The sequence below is a fragment of the Polypterus senegalus genome, chromosome 12 (assembly GCF_016835505.1).
Source record: "Polypterus senegalus isolate Bchr_013 chromosome 12, ASM1683550v1, whole genome shotgun sequence".
Taxonomy (NCBI): domain Eukaryota; kingdom Metazoa; phylum Chordata; class Cladistia; order Polypteriformes; family Polypteridae; genus Polypterus; species Polypterus senegalus.
The window spans coordinates 53,873,758-53,900,513 of NC_053165.1; the positions used below are offsets into that span (position 1 = coordinate 53,873,758).

At 41.5% G+C, this 26,756-nt stretch overlaps 1 protein-coding gene across 3 annotated transcripts in view; it reads left to right on the forward strand.

Moving 5' to 3' along the window:
- LOC120540567 (coiled-coil domain-containing protein 60-like) overlaps positions 1-26,756 on the forward strand; it is a 109,570-nt gene that overhangs the window by 59,749 nt on the left and 23,065 nt on the right. For all 3 annotated transcript variants that reach the window (XR_005635820.1, XM_039771408.1, XM_039771407.1), the window contains exons 4-13: positions 1,265-1,447; positions 7,380-7,511; positions 11,895-11,999; positions 16,412-16,502; positions 17,951-18,206; positions 18,776-18,863; positions 20,024-20,101; positions 21,669-21,809; positions 22,902-23,042; positions 23,445-23,634. Coding sequence is in view for 2 of the 3 variants with exons in the window: in XM_039771408.1 (XP_039627342.1) it covers positions 1,265-1,447; positions 7,380-7,511; positions 11,895-11,999; positions 16,412-16,502; positions 17,951-18,206; positions 18,776-18,863; positions 20,024-20,101; positions 21,669-21,809; positions 22,902-23,042; positions 23,445-23,634 (1,405 nt within the window). In the remaining variant the exon portion in view is untranslated. The remainder of the gene's footprint in view (positions 1-1,264; positions 1,448-7,379; positions 7,512-11,894; positions 12,000-16,411; positions 16,503-17,950; positions 18,207-18,775; positions 18,864-20,023; positions 20,102-21,668; positions 21,810-22,901; positions 23,043-23,444; positions 23,635-26,756) is intronic.

Sequence of the window (26,756 nt, forward strand, 5' to 3'; positions counted from 1 at the left end):
AATATATGGACCGTTCCTTAATGTTACAACATCCTGATGCCATAGGACTCCGCTACTCCGCACATAAAAATGAAAAAGAGCACACAGCAGTGCTTATCACTTAGCTATTTCAGATAGTGGGACGTGCTGTACTATAAACAGCTGTTTATGTGATTTCTAGCTAATTCTTTCTTAGTAGAAATATTTTTAACATATACACAATCCATTAAGGTTCTGAAGCAGCCGTGATTTTCTTTCTCTTTTTTTTCCCTTCAAGTCAAGCACATACTTGTCTGAAAGCTTCTGGTGCCAAGTGTTTTCATTTTCTTATCGATGTTGGCACAAACAATTTGCATACTGAACCTAAACAGGCAGTTCCAACTGTCAGCGTTTTTCCCCCATTATCTCCCAGTAGCGCTAAATCGCTATTTTAAACTCATTATTTTGGATTTCACTGTCACCGCAGGTTACCTAATAATGAACATTTTGTTTGAAGTAAGTCAAAGCAGGGCACCAAGCAAATTATGAAAGTCACCTTGAAGAATTCAGAGCAGTGCTTGTAAGCAATGCTCAATTTGTAACAATCCTAGTCTTACAGAACGGGGCTGACATAATAGACTATAGACTTCACCAAAGTCTTTTTATTCCTGGGTCTCACAGCCCTGATCACCAATAGTGAATAGATGAAACCATAATACATCTTTAAACACATCGATGTTAAGCTATCACAAAGAATTCAAATAAATCAATACAACCTCCTTCAGTCACTTCAGCCCCAATGTAGTAGAGCCATAAAACAATCTAGTATAAAGGAAAGACGATCCTCATCCCCTGGGCCAGGGTTTATGACAACATCCCTGCCATTGCAGATGCCCAAAAATGTTGACTATAAACTCTTCATTGTTGTTGGCCTATAAATGGCTTCCCAGTGTTACCAGTTAGACAACTTTAAAAATGTATTAGGTATTTAGTACATTTTTCCTGGGAATGGCTACAGTGTGTGTTTGATGTTCAACAATGGCTGTGGCTGAAACACCTAAACTCATCAATTTTACAGGGTGTCCATATACTTTTGGCCATATAGTGTACTTACGGTATATACTGTACATAAACACATAAATTATGTCAAATACGTAGAAAGCAGAATGGATATCAAAGGTTATTCTTTTTCTTCATTATTCACTCATATCCATACAGGCTTTAATCATCAGACCTTTTTAAAATGCAAGCCATAGTTAGTGCTTCGGGGAGGTCAACACGACTAACTTATGTGTTAACCACACAGGAAGATGGTGTCAGCAGTGAAACAAGGCAGAGGATACTTCCAGCTCCTGCAGAACGAAGAGCACAGGATGGCGAGTGCTCAGATCTTAAAGATGCAGCAACTTGCTGAACAGAAGAGAAATGAGATGCGTCCTCCTTCGCTACTGTCAGATGATGACTCAGATTCGCCGGATAGTCCTGAGAGGTACCCCAGCTTCTTAAAAGTTTCCAGTTGCTTGTACAGGATGAAAGCAGTGTGTCTGTCTTTGCTGTTTTGGTCATGCTGCTTGTTAAGTATTGGGTTGCAGGAGATCATTTTAAAATGATTCAACATCTGTGGATGTACAGTATATAGTAATTATATGGTATGTAACATAAAATCTGCAGCTTCCTCTCCACACCTCATATACCTGCATGTCCGGTTGATTGGAGACTCAGTGTGCCCTCACTCACTCAAGGTTGTTTGCTCTTGATTTACAAACTGTGATACCTACAATCCTGAATTAGTACAGCATAAGTAGGTTCAGAAAATACATACCTTGCGATGTAATTAGAAATAAGCAAACACACACCAAGCATCAGATACACAGCAAAATCATCAGCGTATAATGAACTTTTATTGTGTTACGATAACCCTAAAAGTGAATATACTGCATGGACAGAGTGTTTCCATTATGATAAATATGAAGAGAAGTGAAAACAAATAGTTTGGGTAACCCCATTTAATGAATGTTGTTGGCAAAAAGAAATAGAAAAATGCAGTTGTGACTGTAAAATAGGAGCTTCTGCCATGAATAAACAAAAATGGCTGAATGTTGCTTTTGCGTTGCCGTTAATAATACATTTTATTTATTTGGAGGTGCCTTTCTAAACACTCAAGGACACCGAACAATAAATAAGGCACACATAAACAAAACTAAAAATACAAAAATTTAAATCAGACAGAGCAATTATAATCAAAGAGAAAAACAGATGAGTTTTACGTTTAGATTTGAAAAGTGAGAATGAATCCATATTTCTAAGCTCGGTTTGCAAGCCAACTGGGCTAGGCTGGCTAACACACTGTGGTCAGAAACCGTATTATGTTACGTGGAGGACGTCAATAGTTGAGCCAGATGGAGTTTATTCTTTGCGAGGTGTATTTCCGACGGGGGAGGAATATGATGTTTGGGTAGAAATAAAGTGCAGTCAGTGGAGGCTCGGACAGGTAGAAGCGCAATCAGAGGAGCTCAGCAGCTGAGTATTGAAACAGACCTGTCGCAGTCTGGATAGTGAGCAACAGGAGGGAGCAAACAAACACAAACTAAATGAACATCCTATCAATCCACATTGTAGGCGACTCAGGCAAGTCAGACATCCGGAAAACTGAAACAAGTAAGTCTCAAAACAGGGTGTGACAGATAGGGGGCACTCTCACTCCCTTGAACCCTTGTCCACGACTACAGACACCAGGTAAAAGTCCAAATGTTGACTTTATTCAAATGCCACAGTGCACAAAGCACCCTCTCCTCCACAATACTCATATACTACACAATACTACAATAATACACAATCCTCCAACTCCCAGACGCGTTGCCACCCTTCCACCCAGCTCAGCTCGCCGTCTGGGAGCTCCCATAGTCCTTTTATATATCCTGACCCGGAAGTGTTCCAATTCCCAGTCCATGTGACTCTCAATCCCTTCTGGGTCAGGTACAAGTCCTTTTCTTCACCCTGGAAGCACGTTATTCCTCTTGTCCACGTGTGCTTCCAGGGCGTAGGGAAAATACTCGTTATTCCTCCCTGCAGCATCCCCTAGTGGCCCCCATGGCATCCAGCGGGGCTGCATATAAAAACTACAACGTCCGTGATGCCCTGCTGGTCTTCTGGGGACCTCCATACTGCAAGGAGGGCCCCACCTGGCGGCTTGGGGTATTGGCCGGGATAAAGGGCCAGCCATTCACCACAAGGGTTAGGCTGAAAATAGTTCATACACAGCCTCACTGAAGTGTCAATAAAATCACGAGTCAAGCTAGAAATCATCAGTCTAGCTACAAATAACAGAAAAATAATACTCAAAGATTAAGTCTGCCCAAATGAAAACAGTTGCTCAGTCCATTAGGTCGTAAAATAATCATAAAAAATAAAAGTTAAAAGTTTACCGGCAACCAGTCCCACCAGCATTCGCTCAACCAGAAGTTCAACCGTTCTGATTTACTCAGTTACAGGTCCTCAGGGAAAGCTTACATCCAGTGTGCTTCAGGGTGGGGCTTCGATGGGCAAGGTGGAAGTGATGTCACTTGTCCACCACTCAACATCCATCTGAACTGTGGGTGTGAAAAGAGAGGTTGCCAGTGGCAGCGCCCCCTCCCAGTTCCTAGTGGTACTGCTTACAGCAGCCCTGAAGATGTTCCCTAAGAGCTGATGTGTAACACAATATACAGTACAGAAATTTACCATTTATCAAATATGTGAAGATTTGGTGTGTATCATGGAGTGTGCACTTATATTGGATCAATAACCAGGGCTTTAAAAGTGCTTTACAAAAGTATTCAGACCTTTTTACCAATTCTCCCATTCTTACTGAAATATTGTTCTCTGTGATATTTTATTTCAAATCTCTTCCAATTGAAAATTTGTTTTTATTGCAACACTGTTTTATGCCTGGAAAAAAATGTTAAAAAGGAGACATGCTGTTTGCAAACGTGTTTAGTCCCACAATGTTTCAGTACAAGATTTGCTAATTAATGAAACACGAAAACTGGTCAAGGGATTTATACTTTTGCAAGGTGCTGTATGTGGTCAGCTCTCACTGTTATTGCAGCTGACTACACAAAAAAATACAAAAGGAATTTAATTGTGCAAAAAAATCTTCAGAGTAACTGTGAAATTCATCCAGGCATGACGTTTTTTATTTAATTAAATTCTGAGTTCCATCAGGGTGTTGTAAAATGCAGAGATTGAATTCCTTCAGCAGCTCAACAACAGCAGCTGCCCTTCAGTCCACAATACAAGGTTGGAAACAGAACAGCAAGAACTTCCTCAGCATGTCCTGGGCAGAGTTACACTGGTGGGCTCTTTTAGACTTTTGGCTGTGGGTGGATAAGTTGGGCTTGTGACCCCCCCAGTGCATGTCCTGGCCCCTACATATACATTGTTGGACATTTACTGGACTGCTTAAATTTCAATAAAAACTGGAAATATGAGGGTGTTGTAAAACATTTGACCAGTAGTGACAATTTATTCCTCATGATATGGTTAAACAAGGGACTTCTTGGAGCTTTCTGGTAACGCACTGTAGGGAGGTCACAGAGTGTAGCATCAGAACAAGCTGCTGTAAACCCCCACAAAGGACAGTCTGACCCCCCCCCGCCCCACCCACTTCCATTTTAAGCCTTTGCACTTTAGTATGATCCCGATCAAATAATGTGAAAGAGGGTAATACTGCAGATCAGAGCACCATAGGTAGAGTAGAGGAGTTAGAGACCTGTCAGTCATTTTTGACATCTGTTTGGATGATGCAGGTCAGACATGATAGTTCAGAAGTGTTTCTTGACCCTGACAGAAGTTACACTCAGACTTGCACTTTGTACCGTATGACTCCCACTGAACTACATTGATATTTCATTGGACAAATCATGTTTCTCCTCTTCAGTTGTTTAATAATCTTCTTTTGCCAGTTTTTGTTTGTTCAGTTAAGTTTTCTACTATCTGGAGCAAATATCCTCATCATCAAAATACTATTTTTATATAGTTCATAAAATTAAACAAAGGGCACATTCAGTTTATTGGACTGGCATTCCTCTGTGGGCTGGTTGCTGCCTTGTGTCGAATCCTGCTAGGATACACATTGACTACCCACATCACTGAAATGGTACACAAGTAAGAAAATGGATGGATAAATCAACATTCTGTCAATTCAGTTTTCAACCCTGGTCATAGTCTGATCTTGACGTCTAAGGATCCTTTAAGCATGATTATCCCATGGCCTCTACCAATCAACACCAAATGTTACCAGAAGCTTTCCCAGTAGCTTTAAATTATTTCTGTATTTACTCACAGCAAAAATCTCACGCACTAATTTACAGCACTTGGGTTCGCTTTCCGGGTCCTCCCTGCGTGGAGTTTGCATGTTCTTCCTGTGTCTGCGTGGGTTTCCTCCGAGTACTCTGGTTTCCTCACACAGTCCAAAGACATGCAGGTTAGGTGCATTGGCGATCCTAAAATTGGCCCTAGTGTGTGCTTGGTGTGTGGGTGTGGGTGTGGGTGTCCTGCGGTGGGCTGGCACCCCGGATGGCTGGGATTGGCTCCAGCAGACCCCCGTGACCCTGTGTTAGGATATAGCGGGTTAGACAATGACTAATTTAATGCATGGCCAAATGTTCCTCTAAGAGAGAGGCTAGTGGAGTCCATAGGTAGGGTTCTCATAATCATTCAGACTGGGACCATAAGTTCTGTCGGGTTCTGGTCTGTCCATATTGTAATTGAATTGATGATTTGTTAAAAATATAATAAACATGAATGAAGAACTCTGAAAACTTTTAGGTCCCCCGAGTGCACATGCCCAGTATGGCAGTTGCATAACCAATCCATGGTTCTGGTGCACATTTAGGTTATTGTCCATAGAAGTGGGCCACTCCTATGTGATTATTGATTTTTTTTGTCCCTGTGCTATAACATATCTGTATTTGATTGCATTCACATTTGCTTGTGATGGTGATTGCTGTTGAATGGAGTATATAAAATAACAATTGACTGGGTATATGCAATTAGATGAATAGAATATACATTATCGTTACTTTTCTGATCCATACAAATTGGCGAGTTGATGCCCGCACCACATTGTTGGTTATCATGGTGCTGTGGAGTGGAGATGCATGTTGGTGAGACACGCAAGGGAGAATTTTATTGTACTCTATACACATGACAACATCACTACGACTACTACTACTACAGGTTCATTTATTGCAGAGATGTAATGAATGATTAACATACTCAGAATCTCAGCAGCTTTATTTGCTGCATTTTACAACAACTTAATGTATTCATTCCATTACCCAGGTAATGATTTCAAGTCTATTGGTAACAATAAAATATGAATGGCGTATCATAAATTAATTTAAGGTTTTTTTAAGTAGGGAGAAAGTCTCAGTTTAGTTCTCTTCAGTACAGTCGAGCACCGTTCTATGAGGCAGCTGGGACGCAAACAACGGTCAACCACATGGAAAACAAGAATTTTAGCATTCAAGCCATACTTCTTGGGCACAAACGACAAATAGGGCTTTTGTCTTTTCTCACTCCACTTAAACTCCTCTATATTATATTAAGTTAAAATCACTGTTACTGTAATTTATATTATTGTAGATCATTTTGTAAATATGCCAGTTCTACTAAGAGCAGTAAAAAATGCAATGCTTTCATTTCAATTTGAGAGTGCCAGCCATCACAAGGAACATAATTTTCAACAGAGCTGTCTAGCCACTTCGTATGCCAAGTTGGTTTTATACAGTGCCTCTCCCAAAGAGCATCATCACATAATTGTTTATGAAAGTATTTGAGAGTACCATGGCATTTTTCACACTCCCGTTTATTTAACACTGGTGACTCATAGAAACTAGATAGATGCTGCACTCTTAAAGAAGCCTTTTAGAGCAATCATATGTAAAACACAAACTCTATTTCTGTACTTCCCATACAGAAAAATGAAGCTTTATTACAAAGCAAACCCTGGAAAACTCTCAAAAAAACAGACCCCTGACTATGAGAATTCCTCACGCATTTTAACTGAAGTTTTAGGGGCGCTGGCATTGCTAAATTGGCCCTTGTGTGAGTGTGTTCACCCTGGGCTAGACTGTTACCCTGTCCAGCCCCTGTCTTGTTTCCAAACCTTGCAGAGATAGATTCCATTTTCCCCATGACCCTTCTCAGAATGAAGTGAGTTTAGTAAATTGGATGGCTAGATAGATGGAAACATAAAATATTAAGGAGTGGAAGAGTCAGGATGTAGAATAGTGGTATCCCAGAAGCTTGTTGGCCCAGTACCATTTTATTAACTTGTGTCTGAGATCAGTGTAAGATTTTACATTGTTGCTATTATGTTATGTGTGAAAGATGGTGTTATAGATTTTATCTTTACGCCTTATTCTTGTCTCCCTAAGATTTTTCAAGACTGAAGTCCCTGCAGGCCGCTCACCGAAGGCATCTGCAACTGTGAACAAGAATGCAACCATGAGACCTTTTACTCCAGTCCACTCGTCCCTGACTTCCCCGCAGCTGTCAGATACCCCAGTGTAAGTAAAGGCATTGGTATTGCACTTACTGTTGGAATTGATTTGTTTTCCAGATGGCACTATTGTCCAGCATCTTTGCCCATATGTTAGTTAGTATTTTCTGTCATTTCTGTCCTTTTATTGTTTGCTCCCATTTGTCTTGTGATATCCTGGGCATTGACAAAGACCTTATTTTCTGATCTTTGTATCTGAGTAGATCACCACAAGCGTGTCCCACTAGTCTGATACCTTTAGGTAGCACCTCCTGATTATTTGCTATGCCTTTTCTCTTTCCTTATGCTGACTGACCCTTTGCCAACACATATTCTTCCAAGTCCAGACTGACTAGTGACCAGAAGTGCCTTTGATGTCCCAGCTACTTAGCCCTACCACATACTTACTGAATTGAGAATGTCGATAGGAATTCATGTGGCTTGTCTTTCAGAATTCCCCTAGAAGCTTCAAGTTCCTCAGCAGTCCACTTTAAAGGCTAAGCCTTTTCTAGAAGACTTGTCCTCCGTGGATATTAGGGAGCCACCTGTAGGCTCTGGGAGCTCCTGAACTGTCTTCTGTGGTCCCCCACTGTCCTCTATCCATTCTGTTGAAGGACCACTGTCTTATTATGTAAGATTCTATGATGACCCAGTTTTCCCTTTATACTCTTTATTGTTTGAACCTTAATGAAATGTCTAAAGTTTGATACACTTAACTCTGTGATCAGGTACTTTAGCACTTACCTCCACCCTTCCCTTCTACATCTGTAACCCCAGGCAGTTAGTGCAAGTAAAGAAATAGGCAGGAATTAAGCTTCACATTAATTATATATTATTGATAAAAATGTCAAGGAAGCAGCAGTGCATCATGCACCCGTAGGCAGCTCTCAGCTTATCTTCAGTCCAGCTTGCTTTGCTACCACATGGCTTTTAAATGGAGTATTGAAACAGGCCGTACATCTGTTTCAATATGGCTGCCAAGATAGAGTTGTCATCATCATGGTCTTCTTTTGGCCATATGGTGAGAGAGATTGAGAGGTAAATGCAGGGTGACCAACTTTATACCAGTCTTACAACAAATCACAAACCAATGGGGCATCGTGTTTCAAACAGCCACACATAAACAGCCATACTTTAGACCAGTAGAATTCAGGTGCAACTCATCCCCTAGTTGTCCTCCTGCTGGTGATGGCTTATAGGCTCTTAGGTCCACACACAGTCACCAATGCCAAGCTGGTCTGATGCTCCATCCCCCTCACCATCCATTCCTCATCCTGAGTCAGTCCTAAAGGCCGTTGGGGTGGTGAGGTCAGGATTTGGTCAACAACAAAGCACCACCGTTCTAATCAATGCAGTAAAACATGCCTCCTGAAACACTTGTCTAATATTACATTTGCTTTGCCTACTTTACCGATAAAGACTTACAAATATTTATTATATTATATGCTATATGCTAGAAATTAGTCCACCATAACCACCAAGCTTTACTTTCAGGCATGGAATCCTCTGTTGGTGGCCTTCTGCTACTAGCAATGGTGCCTCTGCCAGAGCACTTAGAATTAGTACATCATACAAACCAGCAAAATCCTATGTAGTCTACAACTGTGGTCCTTGTTGGGCCCACTGTCTCACACATAAACAGAATGATTATGGAATATCTGGCATTATAGTCTGCACAGTGCACTTTTTCTATGGCGTCACTGTAGCTCTAGTTTCCCTTGCAATCTTGAAAAGGAAAGGAGAGGAGATTTAGCACAGCACCACCATAGGGATTCTCTTCATCAAGCACTTGCCCCCAGTGAGATAAAGAGTACACTGCCACTTTTGTAATCTGTACTTTAGATCCCTGATTGCTTTTCAAGATGCCATAGGTCATAGTCTCATTGTTGCCTGACCCATTTGCTTCCTACCTTCCCCCAAACCCATCCCTTCTATTTCACCCTGTGTCTGGCTCCTGTTCCACCACTGCCTTGACCTTTCTCTGTGCCTCTATATTCAGCCCATGCCCCTTCCGTATCTCTTCCCCCAGCTACTCCCAGTTGCCATCTGTCTCTGCCCCATGTTCCTTCCCCATCTCCTCCCAGCTGCTGGGTATCTCCACCCCCTTCTCCCTCCTCAACTTGTCCCAGCTTCCCTCTATCTCCACCTATTATCCTTCTCCAGCTCTTCTAGCTGCCATTTGTCTCCACCACTTTTCCCTTCCACAATTCCTAGTTTTACTCTATCTCTGCCCCTTTTCCTTTTAATCACCATCCACCTCCTAGTTTTTCTGCCCCTTGCCCTTTTTGCAGCTTCTTCCAGCTGTCTTCTGTCTCAGTCCATATCTCTGTTCCCACCTTCCTGCTGCTGTCCTTGGTGGCCACCATTTTTCTCTTCCCCGTCTCCTGTCAGCTTCCCTCTGTCTCAACCCCTTGCCCTTCCCCTGCTTCTTCCAGTTACACTATGCCTCCACCCATTTGACCCAGCTACCTTTGTGTCTACACCTTTTCTGTTTCATCACCACCCCTTTCCCAGGTTTTCTTCCTTCTATCACTTCCCCTTGCAATTCACCCTCCTGTCAGTTTCCCTTTGCTCGAGAATCTACCCCAGCGTTATGATTCCTTTCTGTCAAATATTGGACATAGCCATTAAAAAAACAAATTTGCTAATTCGTCACAAGAGGCAACCCTGTGTAACCTGCTTATCCCCAGGCATCATTGGACTCAAGGCAGGAACCAGCCCTGGCCAGGAGGCTTAGTTTATTGCGGGGCCCCTCTGCTCTTGGGTCAATTTGCATTTACTGATTATCTTAACACACTACATAAGGACACACAGATGACAGGTGGGTTCAGGTTCAATCCCAGGATGCTGGAGCTGTGAGGGATTAGCAGTAATCAGTGTGCCACCATGTAATACAAAAGAAAATGCTAAAAAAGAAAAAAGATATAAGACAAACTGTACAGAAACAAAACTGAAGGAATTTAGTGTGAGGGGCCCAAGAACAAATGAGGTGTATGTGAAGTCTGAACACTGAACTTTTAAATGGTATTGTACAAGAAAAGCCATCAGAATGAACTCCATGCAGAAACAAACAGATTGATCTGACTTTTATTTTCTGATCTGCCACTGGGTGCCGTTCCCTAACTTCGCTTTAAAGATTGATGACCAAAAAAGCCAGCATCAATCAAGCCAAAGTGTAATTAGGTTTGTTTAGAGCAGCCCATTTTCGTCAAGGTCTGTTAGCCTTCTTCTAGTCGTCGCCTTGACCCAACACCATTACAATCATTCTTTTAATCGCGTAAGATGTTCTATTTAATTAGTCTTTCAGCGCCAGAGAAAAATTAACCAGGTCTTGCAGGTCAGCTCATCGGTCATTCAGTGCTTCCTGCAGATGCAGTCTGCTTTCTAGTCGTGTCTTTGCTTCACGGCAGAATGTGCGAATGTTATGTTGTGTTACGTTTGTGGCTAAGGAGTACACTTGTTCAACCAGCGTGCCTGCTTTTTTACTTTCATTGCTCATTTTAAAGAAGGCATAGGAAAAGAAGAAAGAAGGAAAAAAAATGTTCCCAATATTCCAAGATTCTTCAACCACATGGAATTATTTGTATAGTGCAGTTTACAGCCACTAGAGGGCAGCAGGGCTAATGTAGTTTAAACAGAGGTTGGGAGCATGCACTGGTAGTGTATAGCCACACCCACCAAATATCGTGTTTAAGACTGAGTAGTGTGTCTTATTTTTAAATGTCACAAATCCATTACCATCCTGTGGATCCAGAGAGCTGGAATTTAATATGCTGGCTTTGACATTAAAGCAGGAATCCACCCTGGATGGGATATCACTCCACTGAAGGGCACTGTGTCCACATATGTTTAATTTAGATCTCATATATATATATTTGTGCTGTTGTAACAAACTTCCAATTTTAAAATTGCAGAAGGGGTGCCATCTCACACACACAATTTAGAGGCAGCAGTCATTCTGGCCCACTTGCAAACTCCTCCACATACATACACACACACACACACAAAATTGAACCTGAAGCTCTATAACTGGGGACCTGAGTGCAGCAGATGACACCTCAGGACCACGCTGGAACAGTCATCTAACCAAATCATGAGATTAAAACAGAAAAGGGCTGGGGAGGAGGATGAATGCTCTCAAGTTACAAGAAGACACACCTTTGTGGATCTGTTTTTTTAAGTAGAAGCAAAGCTGATCTACTAGTACAAGACAATCGAGAGGGACAGTAGGATTTATTAGGTGGTCAATGGAGGCCACCAGCTAAGAAGGCAGAAAACACAGTTGTGACACTAAGGTCTACTTAAGACTGCAGCATTTCTAAATGTATATTTCAAGTGTTGTGGAGGTGCTGTGATGTCCTACCTGTGACCATCTTCTCATTTCCCTTTGTCATATTCTCTTCTCTTCCAGTGAGGTGATCTTCCGTCAGCTGTGTTCTTTATACTGGCTCTTAGATGTTCTGACCACAGAATCCACCGGGGGTATTGGCCCAGTGTCTTCCTGCTGGGATATAAGGTATCTTTTTTTTTAATAACAGGTTAAAAATAAATAAAATAGTGCTTAGGAGAAAGCTCCCAACTCCTGACAGTAATGCCTGAGACCTGAACCTGAAGCCACTTATCTTACCAGTTCATCCCTTACTGGGCCACCCACCATATTCCAATTGTTGTTGTAAATCAGGTTGATCCCTTGGTGGATTGTGATTGGCCTTGCTTGTTACCAGTGGTACAAGATCAGAATTCTTGATGAGTAATCATTGTGGCTCCCATGCAATGCATTTGGCTTTCATGGTTGAGCAGTGTCAATCAGGATGGCAGGATCCCACCTGTTAATTCATACATGCATAAATTCACAAACCTGCTTTGTCTAGCTTAGGGTCACGGGAGAGCAGTGGGTGCAGGTGGGAATCAAACGTGTGCCGGACAGTGGGGACCACAGATGAATACACACTGACATGCATGTCATATCCTGAGAAAAATCCACGGGACATTGAAAGAACAGGCAAACATCACACAGGCAACAATCAGGTGCAGGATTCAAACTCAGGATGCTGAATCTTTGAATCAACCGAGCAGTAATAATAATAATAATACATTTTATTTATATAGCGCCTTTCCCATGCTCAAGGCACTTACAGAACATAAGAAAGAACGGCAGGGTATACAGTATATAGCATAGTACAAAGCAAATTAATAAATAAGAAGATTAAGACAGTAAACTCAGAGAAAGCCTAACAGACAACAGAATTGATGGTCTGCACACACACACACACAGGTTACATGAGCATCTTGACAGAGAGGTAAACTGAGAGAAGGGGAATGAAGTCAAATAGAGCTAAAAGCCTTCCTGAACAGATGAGTTTTAAGTTGTTTTTTAAAAGAATTCATGGAGTCAGCTGACCTGATTAATTTCGGTAGGTCATTCCAGAGTCTGGGCGCTATACAGCTGAAGGCCCTGTCACCCATGGAGTGAAGATTAGTGTGGGGCACAACAAGATTGCCAGAATCAGAGGACCTTAGTGGACGGGCAGGCACATAGTGATGGAGAAGGTCACTGATGTAGTTTGGCGAGGTTATTTAAGGCTTTGTAGGTTATTAGTAGGATTTTATATTCGATTCTGTAAGACACAGGGAGCCAGTGAAGACGGAGCAGGATGGGTGTGATGTGCTCGCTGCTGCTGGTTCGAGTAAGAACTCTTGCAGCTGAGTTTTGAATAAGCTGGAGCTGTGATATAAGATTAGAAGGGCACCTGCCAGCAGCGAGTTACAATAATCTATGCGGGATGTGATAAAAGCATGGACAAGTTTCTCAGCATTAGAAAAGGAAGGAAGGAGCGAACACGGATATGTTACGGAGGTGAAAGTAGAAAGTTTCTTAATGTGATTTATGTGAGTGGAGTAAGAAAGGGAGGAATCAAAAATGACACCAAGATTCTTTGCAGTAGAGGCAGGGCTGATGAGATCACCACCAAGATGGACTGGGAAGGAGCTCATTTTATTAACTGCATTTTAGTCCCAATTTGCAGGAGTTCAGTTTTGTTGCAGTTTAATTTCAAAGAGTTCTGCTCCATCCAGGTTTTAATTTCACTAAGGCAGGTTGTGAGCTGAGGAAGTTCCACTTTTAACATTGAAGTAGAGTTGAGTATCATCTGCATAAAAATGATAGCCCAGTCCATAGCTACGAATAATATGGCCAAGGGGGAGCATATAAATACAGAAGAGAAGAGGGCCAAGGACAGAGCCCTGAGGAACTCCTTGTGTGACTGGCGCGGAGCTGGATCTGCTGTTACCAAGACTAACAAACTCTTGCCTATCAGTCAGATAGGACTTGAACCACTGGAGGGCAGTGCCAGAGATACCCAGCATGTTCTCCATTCTAGACAGTAGAATGTCATGTCTGACAGTGTCAAATGCTGCACTGAGGTCTAACAGAATTAATATGCTGGTTTGTCCAGAGTCTGCTGCCATAAGCAGATCATTGGTTACCCGTAGCAGAGCAGTTTCACAGCTGTGCTGCACCCTGAAACCAGACTGAAAGGGTTCCATCAAATTATTAGACGATAAGTAATTGGTGAGCTGGGAAGCTACAACACGCTCAAGAGCTTTTGACAGGAAAGGTAAGTGGGAAATAGGCCGGAAATTGTTAAGATTGTCAGCATCAAGACCAGACTTTTTTAACATTGGGGTTACAGAAGCGATTTTAAAAGTGAGCGGCACAGAGCCAGTGTCAAGGGATGAGTTTATTATTGTTGTAACAGTCGGGATTATGGCTTGAAGGCAGGATTTAAGTAGTGTGCTGGGGATCGGGTCCAGTATACAAGTAGTTGGCCTCATCTTACAAAGCAGGTCATTAACAAACGCAGATGTGACTGGTGAGAACTTAGAGAAGGAGCTGGATGGAGTGGGAAAACAGGGAGAGATATAAACAGATGATGTATTTACGTTAGTTGAATTATTTAGATCTTTAATTTTGTTACGGAAAAAGTGGAGGAAATCCTCACAGACTTCAGTAGAAGTGGTAGTTGGGCCAGATGCAGGCCACCATATGGTGGCCACCATTATGGTGTGCCACCATAATGCCTATTTTTTTCATCAGGTAGAGCTCAGCAGTTATTCTTTATCAATCTTTGGACACTTGGAATACTCATCTGATCCCATTCTGTCCAGTGTAAAATCCGAATGTTATCAAATCCAATAGTCCACTTCCTTCCAAAATGGGCCATTTTGGAATCACAATGAATTTGACTAATTAAAAAAAGCAGGGGGAAAAAATACAGCCATGGGGTTCAAAGCCTGGACACTAGATATGTGAAACATCAGCACTAGCCACTTCTACCCATTAGGAGAAACATTCTGTCTCAATTGTGGTACTATAATCACCTAAATGACCACTAGGACATCATATAACCGAAGCTGCATATGTTTGAAGGCGTCGAGTACTTAGAGGATTATTTCCACTCAGACATGTAAACTCCACAGACACAATAGGATTCAATCCCAGAACACTAGATCTGTAAAAATGTAGCATTAATCACTACACTACCTTTTAAGAAACGCATCCTGTCTCAATTTATGTACTGCAGTGTAATTCCCTGAATGGCCACGAGGTGTAGCCCTAGAGACACTTACAATGAATGGACATACAGTAAGCACTGCTCTCCTTTATAAAGTTAGCCACACAAATTGAGTTGACAGAGCTCAAAGATCTGTGACCTGAATCTGCAGTAACTTATCTGAATGGTCCATTACCTTTTGGAGGAGTGGGGTATAATCTCTTCTTGGAACTTTGGTTAACCCCTTGGTGGACTACAATTGTCCTTCACTGGTTAACAGCAAGTGTCAGATTCTCATTGGCACAAAATCAGAGTTCTTCATCTGGAAATTATTCAGCTGTGCTCCTCCTGCAGCATCTCTGTATTCGGCAATCAAGCTAAAGCAATGTCAGTCTGCAGACTAGAGTTTTGTTCTGGTACTGCAGCCCTAGAGAAACCAACAACAAAAGAAGACTGGCACAGCTACTCTTTATAAAGTCACTTGAAAACAAGCAAGTCGAATGAGATATGTGATTAATGCATGAATATAAAGGAACTGCTGTGTCTTTTGCTGCAGGTGAGCCGAGTGTGACTGCAAGGCAATCATGCCTCTGCAAATCACTTGTTGTGTTGCTTTTAAACCAAAAATTGCAAAACATTTAGTTCTTCAATATCTTCACAACAAATCTGTGGTCAGGAAATCAAAGTGGGTTAGCTTTTCTTTAGAGTTTCCTAAATAAAAGAAGAGTGAATATTGTCACAATCAATTTTGATGGATCCCTGCTCCAGTGTATATGTATTGCTTAAGAGTTTTGCAAGCTGTGGATTTCATGAAATGTACTCTTAACTATTTCCACAATACAGGCCTGTGTGACAATATATATCTCCTTTTACTATGAGCATAAACTTTATATAGACTCTTTCACATTCATCTGTCTATCAGTATTTTATTTATTTCATGATCATTGAGAGCTCATCCTGGCAGTGTCAGGTCCAAGAATCAACTTTGAAAGAGACGCTAATCCATTAGGGAGCAGACTCATTCACTCACACACACACATCTACCATCACTCACACCAGCTCCAGTTCAATATCACCTATTGCCATGATACACATCTTTTATTTTCTGTAATTCTTTGCGAAAGATAGTATGAAATTTTAATTTAAGCAAGAGAGAAACTTGGCTCCCTGGACATATGAAACAGCAAACCAACACTCCATTTTATTAATTCATAGTCCTATACCTCCAAACCGGCTATCTCCACTTTCAGGAGACAGGAAACAAGTGATATTTATTTCCTGAGATCAAAATTTTAACTTTACTGAAGCCAAGTAAATTTAAAAATGGATGGATGTTAAAACTCAATTCTGTTTTTATGTGTTCTCAACTTTTTAGAGACCCAGGAGGAAGCAGATCGATGATGAGACGAACGGTTAAAGAGAAGAACATCGAACTCAGATGGGACCACTTTCTGTCCCCGCCCAAAGTAAGGCCAATCCTGATCCAGCCTTCAAGCTCTTTGACAACAGGACCCTCACTACTAAAGGAATGCACTGTTTTCTGGCCATTCAATAGTGAAATGTGGTCTTGAAATGATGTTTTTTGGAACGTGACAGTAAACCAGAGCCAGTTCTCTGAAAGCAAACAGGAAGCCTTCTCATCAGTATTACTTCCTCATGTTTTTTTTCTATTATCTTTGTGCAGATGGTTATGCAAATCTCATTCACATGTTGATCAGAATCAACCAATTTAGTATTTGCATCGAATCTTCCAATCAAGCATTCTGTTTGAACCTCTTGTCATATAAAAATTGTGAATGCATTTTGCACTGAAGGACATTAAAAAAGTAGAAAATTCACTTTGCTACCCTGTACAGTCTGGGATATTTACTAGGGTGGAATTCCCTACAATCATTAAGTTACCCACCTCCATTCATGTAAAAGCATTGTTGGCAACCAATAACCTGTTACACAGGAGCCCTCCTGTTCAGATCTGCCACCAACCATTTTAAAACTATTTTAGAGCTTAGAAATTATATGTATAAGTGGCACCATCTACTGACTGCATGGTGTCATTTCAGCTTACTGTATAGCATTGTCAACATTGCTACTGTGAAGAAGGGCTTGTCATATTGGTAAATTTCTTTGAGATTTCTAATAATACAAATAAATATATAAATATTATTTTTGGTTAGCACTGCCCTTTAACAACTTAAAAGACTAAATTCACATCCAGCATTGACCAGTCTTGGTTTGCAGTTTTCCCATTCTCCCATAGCAGCTTTTTCTACCTACAGTACTTCCCAAAGAGGGGCCCTTTAGGTTAACTGGCAACTCTAAATTAACCCATTGTGAGTTAGTGAGTGTGTCCTGTTCTGGTCTGGAACCATATCCAGCAGTGGTACATTTTAAACCCAGTATCACTGTGATAGACACCAGTTCACCAATTAGAATTTGTTGCTTTAGTGCAGTACTTCTACTGCCCTCGTGCAGCAGGGCATCCAGCCTCTTAATGATTATTGTTTATGAATACCAGATTCATACCTGTCCTTTTCATGCTCTTCTTGTGTCATTGTGGGTTCTACTCCCAAAGATGTTCATTGTTGCTTATTCTCTGATGGCCACACATTCCGTCTAGAGTTGGTTCTTGCCCTGACCTAATGCTATTGATATAGGCCTTTGCTCCCCATTTCTTTGATTTGGGTGAAGATGGCTTAGCCGTTCAATGTAAAACAGAATATAGAGTGCCAGTTATTTGCCTTCTGCCATCATTACACTGCACTGTGAGAGTAACCCACTCCATTTTCAGGTTGCCTAAAATTCATCTATTAAATGCAAACCTGGAGGATTGAATCTTAAAACACCTGCTTCTGAGCTTCATGTTCAATTGATGCCTTGTTTTATCAATAGAACTATAACTGTGCGTTATTTACAGGTAAAAAAAAACTACAGGGCACTGAGGCGGCAGTCTGTGAAGCCCAGGAGGTCGTACTTTCCCAGTTCTTCACGAATGAGCATGTCATCAACCCTTACCGCCAACATTGGTAGTATGTCGTCTCTGGTTCTGGGTTCTGAAGACATGTCCAACCACTTGCTGGAGGAGGTGTGCGAAGCAGAAGATAGCGAGTCACTGGCCAATGGATCCAGGAGCCCCAACCGGCAGGACAAGCTGGAGGTGCCACTCTCTCCCTGTGAGTACAATGGCTAAACAGTCAGACCGTGAAGCCTGACCTCTGAGGACTATTGCTGGGTCTGAACCCACCTCCTCCTTTTCCTGTTTTCCCAGTAGTGTCTTAGATATGTTAAATGTATGGTATGGTAGTGTTGTTTATTATTAAGAGTGAATCTAGTGCCAGCAAAAATAATACAGGACATGTCACAAAATTATGGAAAGAACATGTATAAATGAAGAAACTCTCTGCAACTACTAAAATTGGATTATTTTGCTCTGACACACTTGTGTGGCATTTGAAGTTGCCAAACTTGCCAAATAAGTGTTTAATTTTGTAGGTGGCCAAAGGTTTTATCTGCGCTAGTGCCTGTTGCCCACATCTTAGTTCAGTGTTGTGCTGTTTTATTGAAAACACAAAAGAACCAACCTTGCAAGAAAAACACTAATTCAGGAAAAAATGTTCCACAGTTGGTTTCCACTCTATGACACTATTGGCTGTGTTTGTGTTATTCTGCAACACATTAGAGACACAGAAGGACAAACAAATCCGAGGATAAGTGAGTCTGTACTTTTTATGTTTTGCTTCAGATCTCCAGAAGCTTCTAGAATATGCACACCAGAGTGCTGAAAAAGAGCTGCAGTTCAACATGGAGACTGGAAAAATCAAGTTGGACAGGTCTGTTCATTTTGTTTAAATTAAGCATGCAAATATTGTAGTAAGACCAGCCAGACTGTTAATAATCACTTTTGGACTTATGGTCTCCACAGTCTTTATAAGGAGGTTGCATATATATATTTATACGTATATATATGAACTTCAGACACAACTACACAGACACCAGCCCCAGGTTCAAAACAATACCTTTACAGGTTTTTATCCAAATCACACTTGGAAAACCCAACAGTGGGTGTCTAAACTGTAGCCATGACAGATGAGTGCTGCCACCTGTTATACAGGTGGAACAACTGTTCTTGGTAAGAATTCTCCCCAAGTCCATCTATTACTTCTTCTTCATCGCGAATGGGAAAGGGAATAGGAAACATCTTTGCCAAGATGTGCACCCATCCACGCTCCCCTTCCATAATGGTGTCCTGGCTAGAAAAGAGGGCATTCTCCATTCCAGTCAGGATGCCAGTCCATGTACGTACACATATCTACACACATATATATATATATATACATATATATATTATGAAATTTGACATATTTATTAATATTGTTAAATTCTTGAAGCCTAGAGATAATGACATAATAGGTATAGGTACATATCTACAGTATAGAGTATTGTCGCATGTGGCTGGGGGTGGAGCCCAGCCGGGACGTCCAGGAGGACCGGAGGAGGGTTTCTGCCTCCTCCAGACCGCGAGGGGGCGACCGCCCTGGTTGTGTTAGGGGCCAGGTAGACGGCTTGGAAGCCCAACGCTGTAGAGGCCCGTGGCCACCGCCAGGCGGCGCCCCGGTTCCTGAAGAAACCTGGAGCCCAGCACTTCCGCTACACCAGATGTCCACCTTCAAGTTTATACTTGTCAGGACACAAAAAAAAAATCAAACCAGCAGCATTCCTTGATCTCACTCTGGAAACCAGTGCCCAATGAAAAACTCAGTGTTATCACGCTAGTTAATGAGGAGATCTGCACCTTCCACCCCTTTAAGTTTTCATGATGGTGCCAAATTGGTTAATAGATGTCGGTCAGCAGTTGGATTGTGGAGTTCCATAGAGTAGATTTACAGCATGAGCTAAGCTCACTGAGTTAAGCAAAGAATGTATTTTCAAATTAAAGAGAAGTTATCAAGTCTAACATGTATATGATAATTCATTCTTATTTTATTTAAAGCTATTTAACAAATGATCCTGCTTCGGAAAAAAATAGAGACAGAAAAGAAGAGGATACCCCTCAACAGAGGCCTCAGAGGTACAGTGCAGCTTTCACTTTAGGTTAAAAACAAATCTAAATACATGAGCAGTTTCTGCAGGGACACCATTGGTAAATACTTGGATCTGCAAAGGAAAAACAAACTGAAATTTGCAAAAGCCACAGGTGCTTTGGGCCAGTCGGTTTCATTGCAAACAGCATGTAATAGTCTAACTGGACAGAGCTTGAGCATTTGCACTAAGGCTGAAGCTATACACAGAAATTACCTGTCAATTTGAAAAATATCAATTAGCTGACATTATCACAAACGCACCAGAACCAAATGCCTATAGAATTTTGATAGATTATTTTGCTGATAGATAGATAGATAGATAGATAGATAGATAGATAGATAGATAGATAGATAGATAGATAGATAGATAGATAGATAGATAGATAGATAGATGTCCTCCATCTTCTGTTCTGAGCTCACACAATTCCCACCATAAGTTTGCTCTTTTGTAGCATTTACTTACAGGTACCCCTGGACCCAGCAAATCCAACATACCTCTGGTTTGCCTTCGTGCTTACTTTTGGGTTTCTAAATTGAAGACCAAGGCTCTCAGAAGTGTTCTTAGGTTATTCTCGTAAAGGTAGACTCTAAACCTCAACCAAATAGAGAGATGAAACTGCGGTACAAATAAAGGAACTTATTATTTATTTTTGGGGCTCCCTTGCCCCATCTCTAGTCCACGGGCCAACAGCCTTTCTTAAAGCTTGTCCGTCGAGGGTTTCTGGGTCAAAGGCCAGTCTTCAAGTTTGTAATTATGTAATCTGGTTTGAGGTAATTTGCTCCAGTAGTTTGAGAAGAATGAAGAGTTCATCAGTATGTGGTGGTGGGCAGGTTCAGGTGGCCAAGTAGGAAGGGAGTCCTTGGAATGTTTTGCAGCTGACTAACACATCTTATAGGAGAACAAGAATATACAGTCAGCTTAGGAGAGCTGCAGTTAGCCTTAGAAAGAAAGTGCTTTGGTGTTTGTCATGGCAGCAGGAAGGCAAGTTGTTATCTTCAATAAAGGAGACACCTTGCATACAATATTGCCAGAGGGTCTTTTGATGTAACTGATTAGAACTAGTGGGCCAAGAAATCTCAGGAGTTATAGGTACATTTTCAGATTACTTCAAAGAGGTTCTGACAAAATGTTTGAGGACTCCAAAAGAACATCCCCAAGCTGTGGCTGGGAATATGTCAAACTTAAATGGGATTTTGTTGGCAAGTTGGAGGAACTCTCTGAACAACACCCCCTCATGACAGCCTTTTTAGTGCTTGTTCTTAAGATAGGAGTACTTAGCGAGACATGCTCTGGTCCATCACCATTGAGGAGTACACAAGCCCTGGCAGCAACAGACACACGGTAGAAACCAGGCAGGGTGCAGTCATCTGGTATTGCCTGATTTATCTCACATGCAGTGTATCCCAGTGGCTAAAGTATTGGGCTGCTTGTTTGATGACCACAATTAATTCACCATCAGGTGTATAGGAGCTGCAAAGGGCTTGGGAATATTGTTCACCCTGGAAATGTCCTAAACATAAAAGTAAAATGGTTTTTGCATGTTTGTTCTCCAGCTGCCCAGTAAATCAATCAATAGTCACTAGCAAATTCATAGAAAGTAAAAAGGAGCTGTCGTCAGAGATGAGGCAAAGATTCTTACAGGCAATGAGGGAATCATCATCAGATCTCAACTCAACTTTGGACATGATTTCCAAGTAAGTGCAATGTGATGAATTAATGATTTACCATGTTGGGATTCTATGTGTGTATTTAGCAAAATTTTAAAAATACTTTTAGTATAGTTTATCATTTTTATTGTTTTGATGTTCATTTGGATAGTTCATTCTTTGCTTTGAGACCAGCTGTGCATGTGTGTGACCATATTGTTTATGGTTGCTTTACTGATTGCACAGGGCAGCTTCAATTTAAACTAAGATGGAATCAAAAATAATAGTAATAACAATATGAGGGAAGAACTGTTGCCGTGGCTTCTCTCTAATAGTCACCTACACAGAAACAAGGCATACTGCTCTCTCTGGCTTAGTCTACCCACATTGGTATTTATTCCTTCCATGCCTTGACATATTTGCCAAGAGTATAGCTTTAAATGTTCTATAAATACAAAACTATTGACCATATTGACTAAACCTTTCAACATTTTATGCACTTTCTGTTTCACTTTTGGGACTTGAACTCATAACCACTTGCTCTTGTCAGATCTGATGACATTACATCCATCCATCCATTATTCAACCCGCTATATCCTAACCACTTGGTCACGGGGGTCTGCTGGAGCCAATCCTAGCCAACACAGGGTGCAAGGCAGGAAACAAACCCCGGGCAGGGCACACACACACACGGGACAATTTAGGATCGCCAATGCACCTAACCTGCATGTCTTCGGACTGTGGGAGGAAACCCACGCAGACACGGGGAGAACATACAAACTCCACGCAGGGAGGACCCGGGAAGCGAACCTGAGTCTCCTAACTGCGAGGCAGCAGCACTACCCACTGCGCCACCGTGCTGCCCGATGACATTACAATAACTGCAAATCGTTTAGGTCATAAATTTAAGAGACAAACAGTCTGTGCAACTAAAGGATCATTTTTTTAACCAGTAAGAGCTCTGTTGGTGCTGTTCTTCCCACTATGGCATCAGTGCCATGGGATGATAAGCCAACTTGCGCAAATTATGCTTTCAATCCAAACGGATAATGAACAATACTGATCTTTTTTTCTACTTTAAGATTCCTGAAATTCAGAATTAATTCCAAATACTATCTATTTTTTATTTTTCTGTTGTAGGAAGCGCCAGGAGAAATGTGTCCACATATTTCACTCCCTGGATAAGCTGAAAGATGTCCACCAGGGTATGGAGAGCATTAGGGCATGCAGCAAGGTGGCAGGTTGCAGGGACGAGCAGAGTCAGCTAATGGAGACAAGCTGGTGAGAACTGGGCAGATGCATACATTTTAGAATATGGGAGACTGAGTGGGCTTCGGGCGCAGGAGTGGAAGATTGCAGGGGTCAAATCCCACCAGTCCTACTTCGGTGGGGGCAGGATTGATTGATTTTCCAAGAATGGATGTCAAAGCTGGAAGAGATTGACTTTAACAGAGTGAAATTTCTGCCCCTACCAAATACAGATTTAGAGCTGAAGGGGTGAAAACTTGCTGTCATTTATTTGTGACCCATTTCAAAGAACGCTTAGGGTGATTTCACTTTGACATATGCATTGAGCCTATAAAAACATAATAAACTTTGGAGGGATCTAGGAATGGCTGACAAAAGAGCAAGAACAAAGACATCCCGAGTCTCACATCTTCTGTCGGCTTTTCTTTGTCTCAGGCTTTCTCATCTGCTATCCTCGATTCCTTGCCAAGCACTGGACAATCACAATATCCACAAAATTTTGGACAAGTTATCCCGCTTTGGCGACAGGCAGAGCCTAAGAATTGAGCCGCAGCATTTTGTGAACGTTCTGAGCACAATCCGCACATGGGAGCTTTGCTCTCCGGACCTCTGCGTTGCCATTGAGGTAATTTTTGCCACTTTTTAAAATGTTTTTAATTGTGTGGGAATTATAAGGGGTTTACACAATGTTTAAAGGAATAGATTCATACCATTTGAATGAAAGATGTCAGTATGGGTGGCACTTAGACACACTGGGTAACTATGAGTCTGGTATAGAATATTGCATTTAGTATTATAAGTAATGTCATTATGCATTTATTATATTACTGCGATGTGCCTATTCAAACTACCTATAAGCCACCATGAACGTGTTGTGTTGTGTCAGCTGCTCTCCATTTACCGCATGATGTTCACGTTCCTTTGATTACCCTTGTAGCCTTAAATGAATTTTGATTTTTATAAATTGCAGACTACTTGCTTTTAATAGCATATAGTTCACAGGTGAATGAATATCAGGATTTTGTGACTATACTTATTATCCAAAAGTACTATAAAGCATATCAATCAATTGATATTAGTATACTGATACCAGTCCAGTGGTACAGTTTTCTCCATGGTATGAAATGCTCCACAACTGTGGCAGATGCTCACAAACGGTGTTCTGCCTTGCAGGACCCAGCTGTGAACATATGGAAAAGTTTGCTGTTGTGAGAATAAAACTGCAGTTTGGATACGGTTATACAAGCATGTTGCCATAAAATAAAAATTCAAAGAGCAGTCACCCAGGTTGCCATGGAAGATATCATGTCATCCCCGTATCCTTAATGCATGATAAACTATCACTTCTAACTCTGAACAGGTTTCCATATGCAAATCTCCAGGTGTGTGGTAGATCTCTGCTCTGATCGGCCTAATGAAGTGAATTTCTTCAGCCCAAAGTACAGGGTGAACAGCAGCCCATTATTCATTTAATTATATGAGTGCACAGTTCATAGCTGTTCAAAATTAAAATATTTTTGTAAAGCAAAAGTAAAGTTAAAATACCGTATGGCCAGTAATCACATAGGGACATAGGCGACGTAGGGTGACTATTTGTTACCATTTGTGGTGTTTGTATGCATATCAGGACTCTAGCTGTGTGACAGCAGCACTAACCAGTGTGTTAACACCTCTCGTCCTTCTTTAAGTAGTGCCCCTGGGCACACGAGCACCTAACTTCTGAGTTTGTATATTTAATATGACTTTTGGGTGGTGACCCTCACCTTAATTGATCATTTATCTTCACACTATTTAAAGTAAGAAGGGCGGTGATTATTGTGCAAGGTAAGATCAAACAAATGTATTTGTTAAAACGTTCCACACCCACCAGGCAGCCTCCTGTTAACTGTGAATTTACTAAGGTGCTTTGGCCTTAATAAACCTGAAAACAATTTTGAAATTTGTTGTGAAAATGTATAGAATGGCTGGTTGATTATACACGTGCACAGGTGCAATCAGTGTAGACATCCCTCATTAGCTCTTAGTGGGTGTGAAAGGTCTGAGTAGGTCAAAAAAGGGAGAAATCAAAACTTGAAAGACTAGTCCCTGTTATAGAAATGGGACAGAAGGAGAACAAGAGAAATGGCCAAACTGTGATTAAGGATGTCTCTTTGGATTAAAAGTGTACCTTCAAGGAGAGTGGGGCCAACCCTGCTTCACTGCAGTAAGAAGTATGGGAGATACCATGGGCTCGGAATCTTGGAATCTTTCTGCAGATACTGAAATGAGGTGGCAGATGAAGAGCTTAAGTGTCTGAGTCCAGGACAAAGGGTATTACTGCAGAGTGGACATAGAATTGATACAGCACTCTTCCAAGGGGAACTGCGGACAGGAGGAATGAAAATGACAGAGTATATGGAGCGAGCATATAGTTACTAGGCTTCCTCATTGTTATAGTGGTGAGGGATGCGACGGGGCTCTGTTTACACACTGAGTACAAAAAGAACACTTTTAACGATTGCTACTCTTTGAAGGAACAATGTTTTAATAGACATTTATTTACTGAAGACTTTTTATCAGAAACAACCAGAAAACATGATGTAACTTGACATACAATGACTGTAACCAGAAAATCAAAATGGTCTCATGCAGAAAGCACAAATTGCAGCCAGAAGCCCAAGCCAAAAAGTCATTATCAAGAAGATTTTAGGAAAGCAAAGTAAACGTGACAGAATCTTTAGGTAATATATCATCAAACTCGGATAAAAAATGGCTGCCAAGATGACCTTTTTAACCTTTTTTAGTAATTGATGTCGAGGATGACGCCCACGTGACAACCTCAGCCTCAAGCACAACCTCAAAAGCTGGTTGTAAAACTGAGCAGATTGGGCCTGAACACCACCCTCTGCAATTGGATCCTGGACTTCTTGACAGAGAAGCCCCAGTCAGTTCGGATGGGCTGCAACATGTTCACCCTGCTGACTCACAACTGCACAGCCACACACATCACCAACCACATCATCAAGTTTGCCAATGACTCGATGGTGCTGGGACTGATAAGCAGGGATGATGAAACAGCATACAGAGATGAGGTGGAATGGCTGTCTGCATGGTGTCAAGAGAACAATCTATCTCTCAATGTTGACAAGATAAAAGAGATAATTGTAGACTTCAGAAAATTACATCCTGCTCACATCCCACTCAGCATCAACGGTTTAGATATGGAGACTGTTAGGAGTACCAAGTTCCTTATTTTAAACATAACTGAGGAACTTACGTGGACACATAACACCTCATCACTAATTAAGAAAGCCCAGCAGAGACTAAACTTCCTGAGGCGGCTGAAGTGAGCAAGTCTTCCCCCTTCCATCCTCACCGTGTTCCACAGAGGCACCACTGAGAGTGTTCTGACCAGCTGCATCACTATCTGGTATGGCAACTGCAACATATCCGACCGCAAGCGCCTGCAAAGGATAATGAAGACAGAAGAGAACAATTTTATGGTGCCTCTCCCTTCGCTACAGAACATATTTTACAAACGCAGTGTCTGCAAGGCCTGCAGCATTGTGCAGGACCCCTTACACCCCTCACATGGACTTTTCACATTTCTACCATCCAAGAGAACATACATACTACAGCTTCAGAGTCAGATCTGCCAGGATGCAGGAGAGCTTTTACCCCTAATCTGTCAGACTCCTTAACACCATGCAGCCACCTGGGATCTTCCCCACTGCCCCAACCACCTCTAAAAACAGAACTTTTATACAT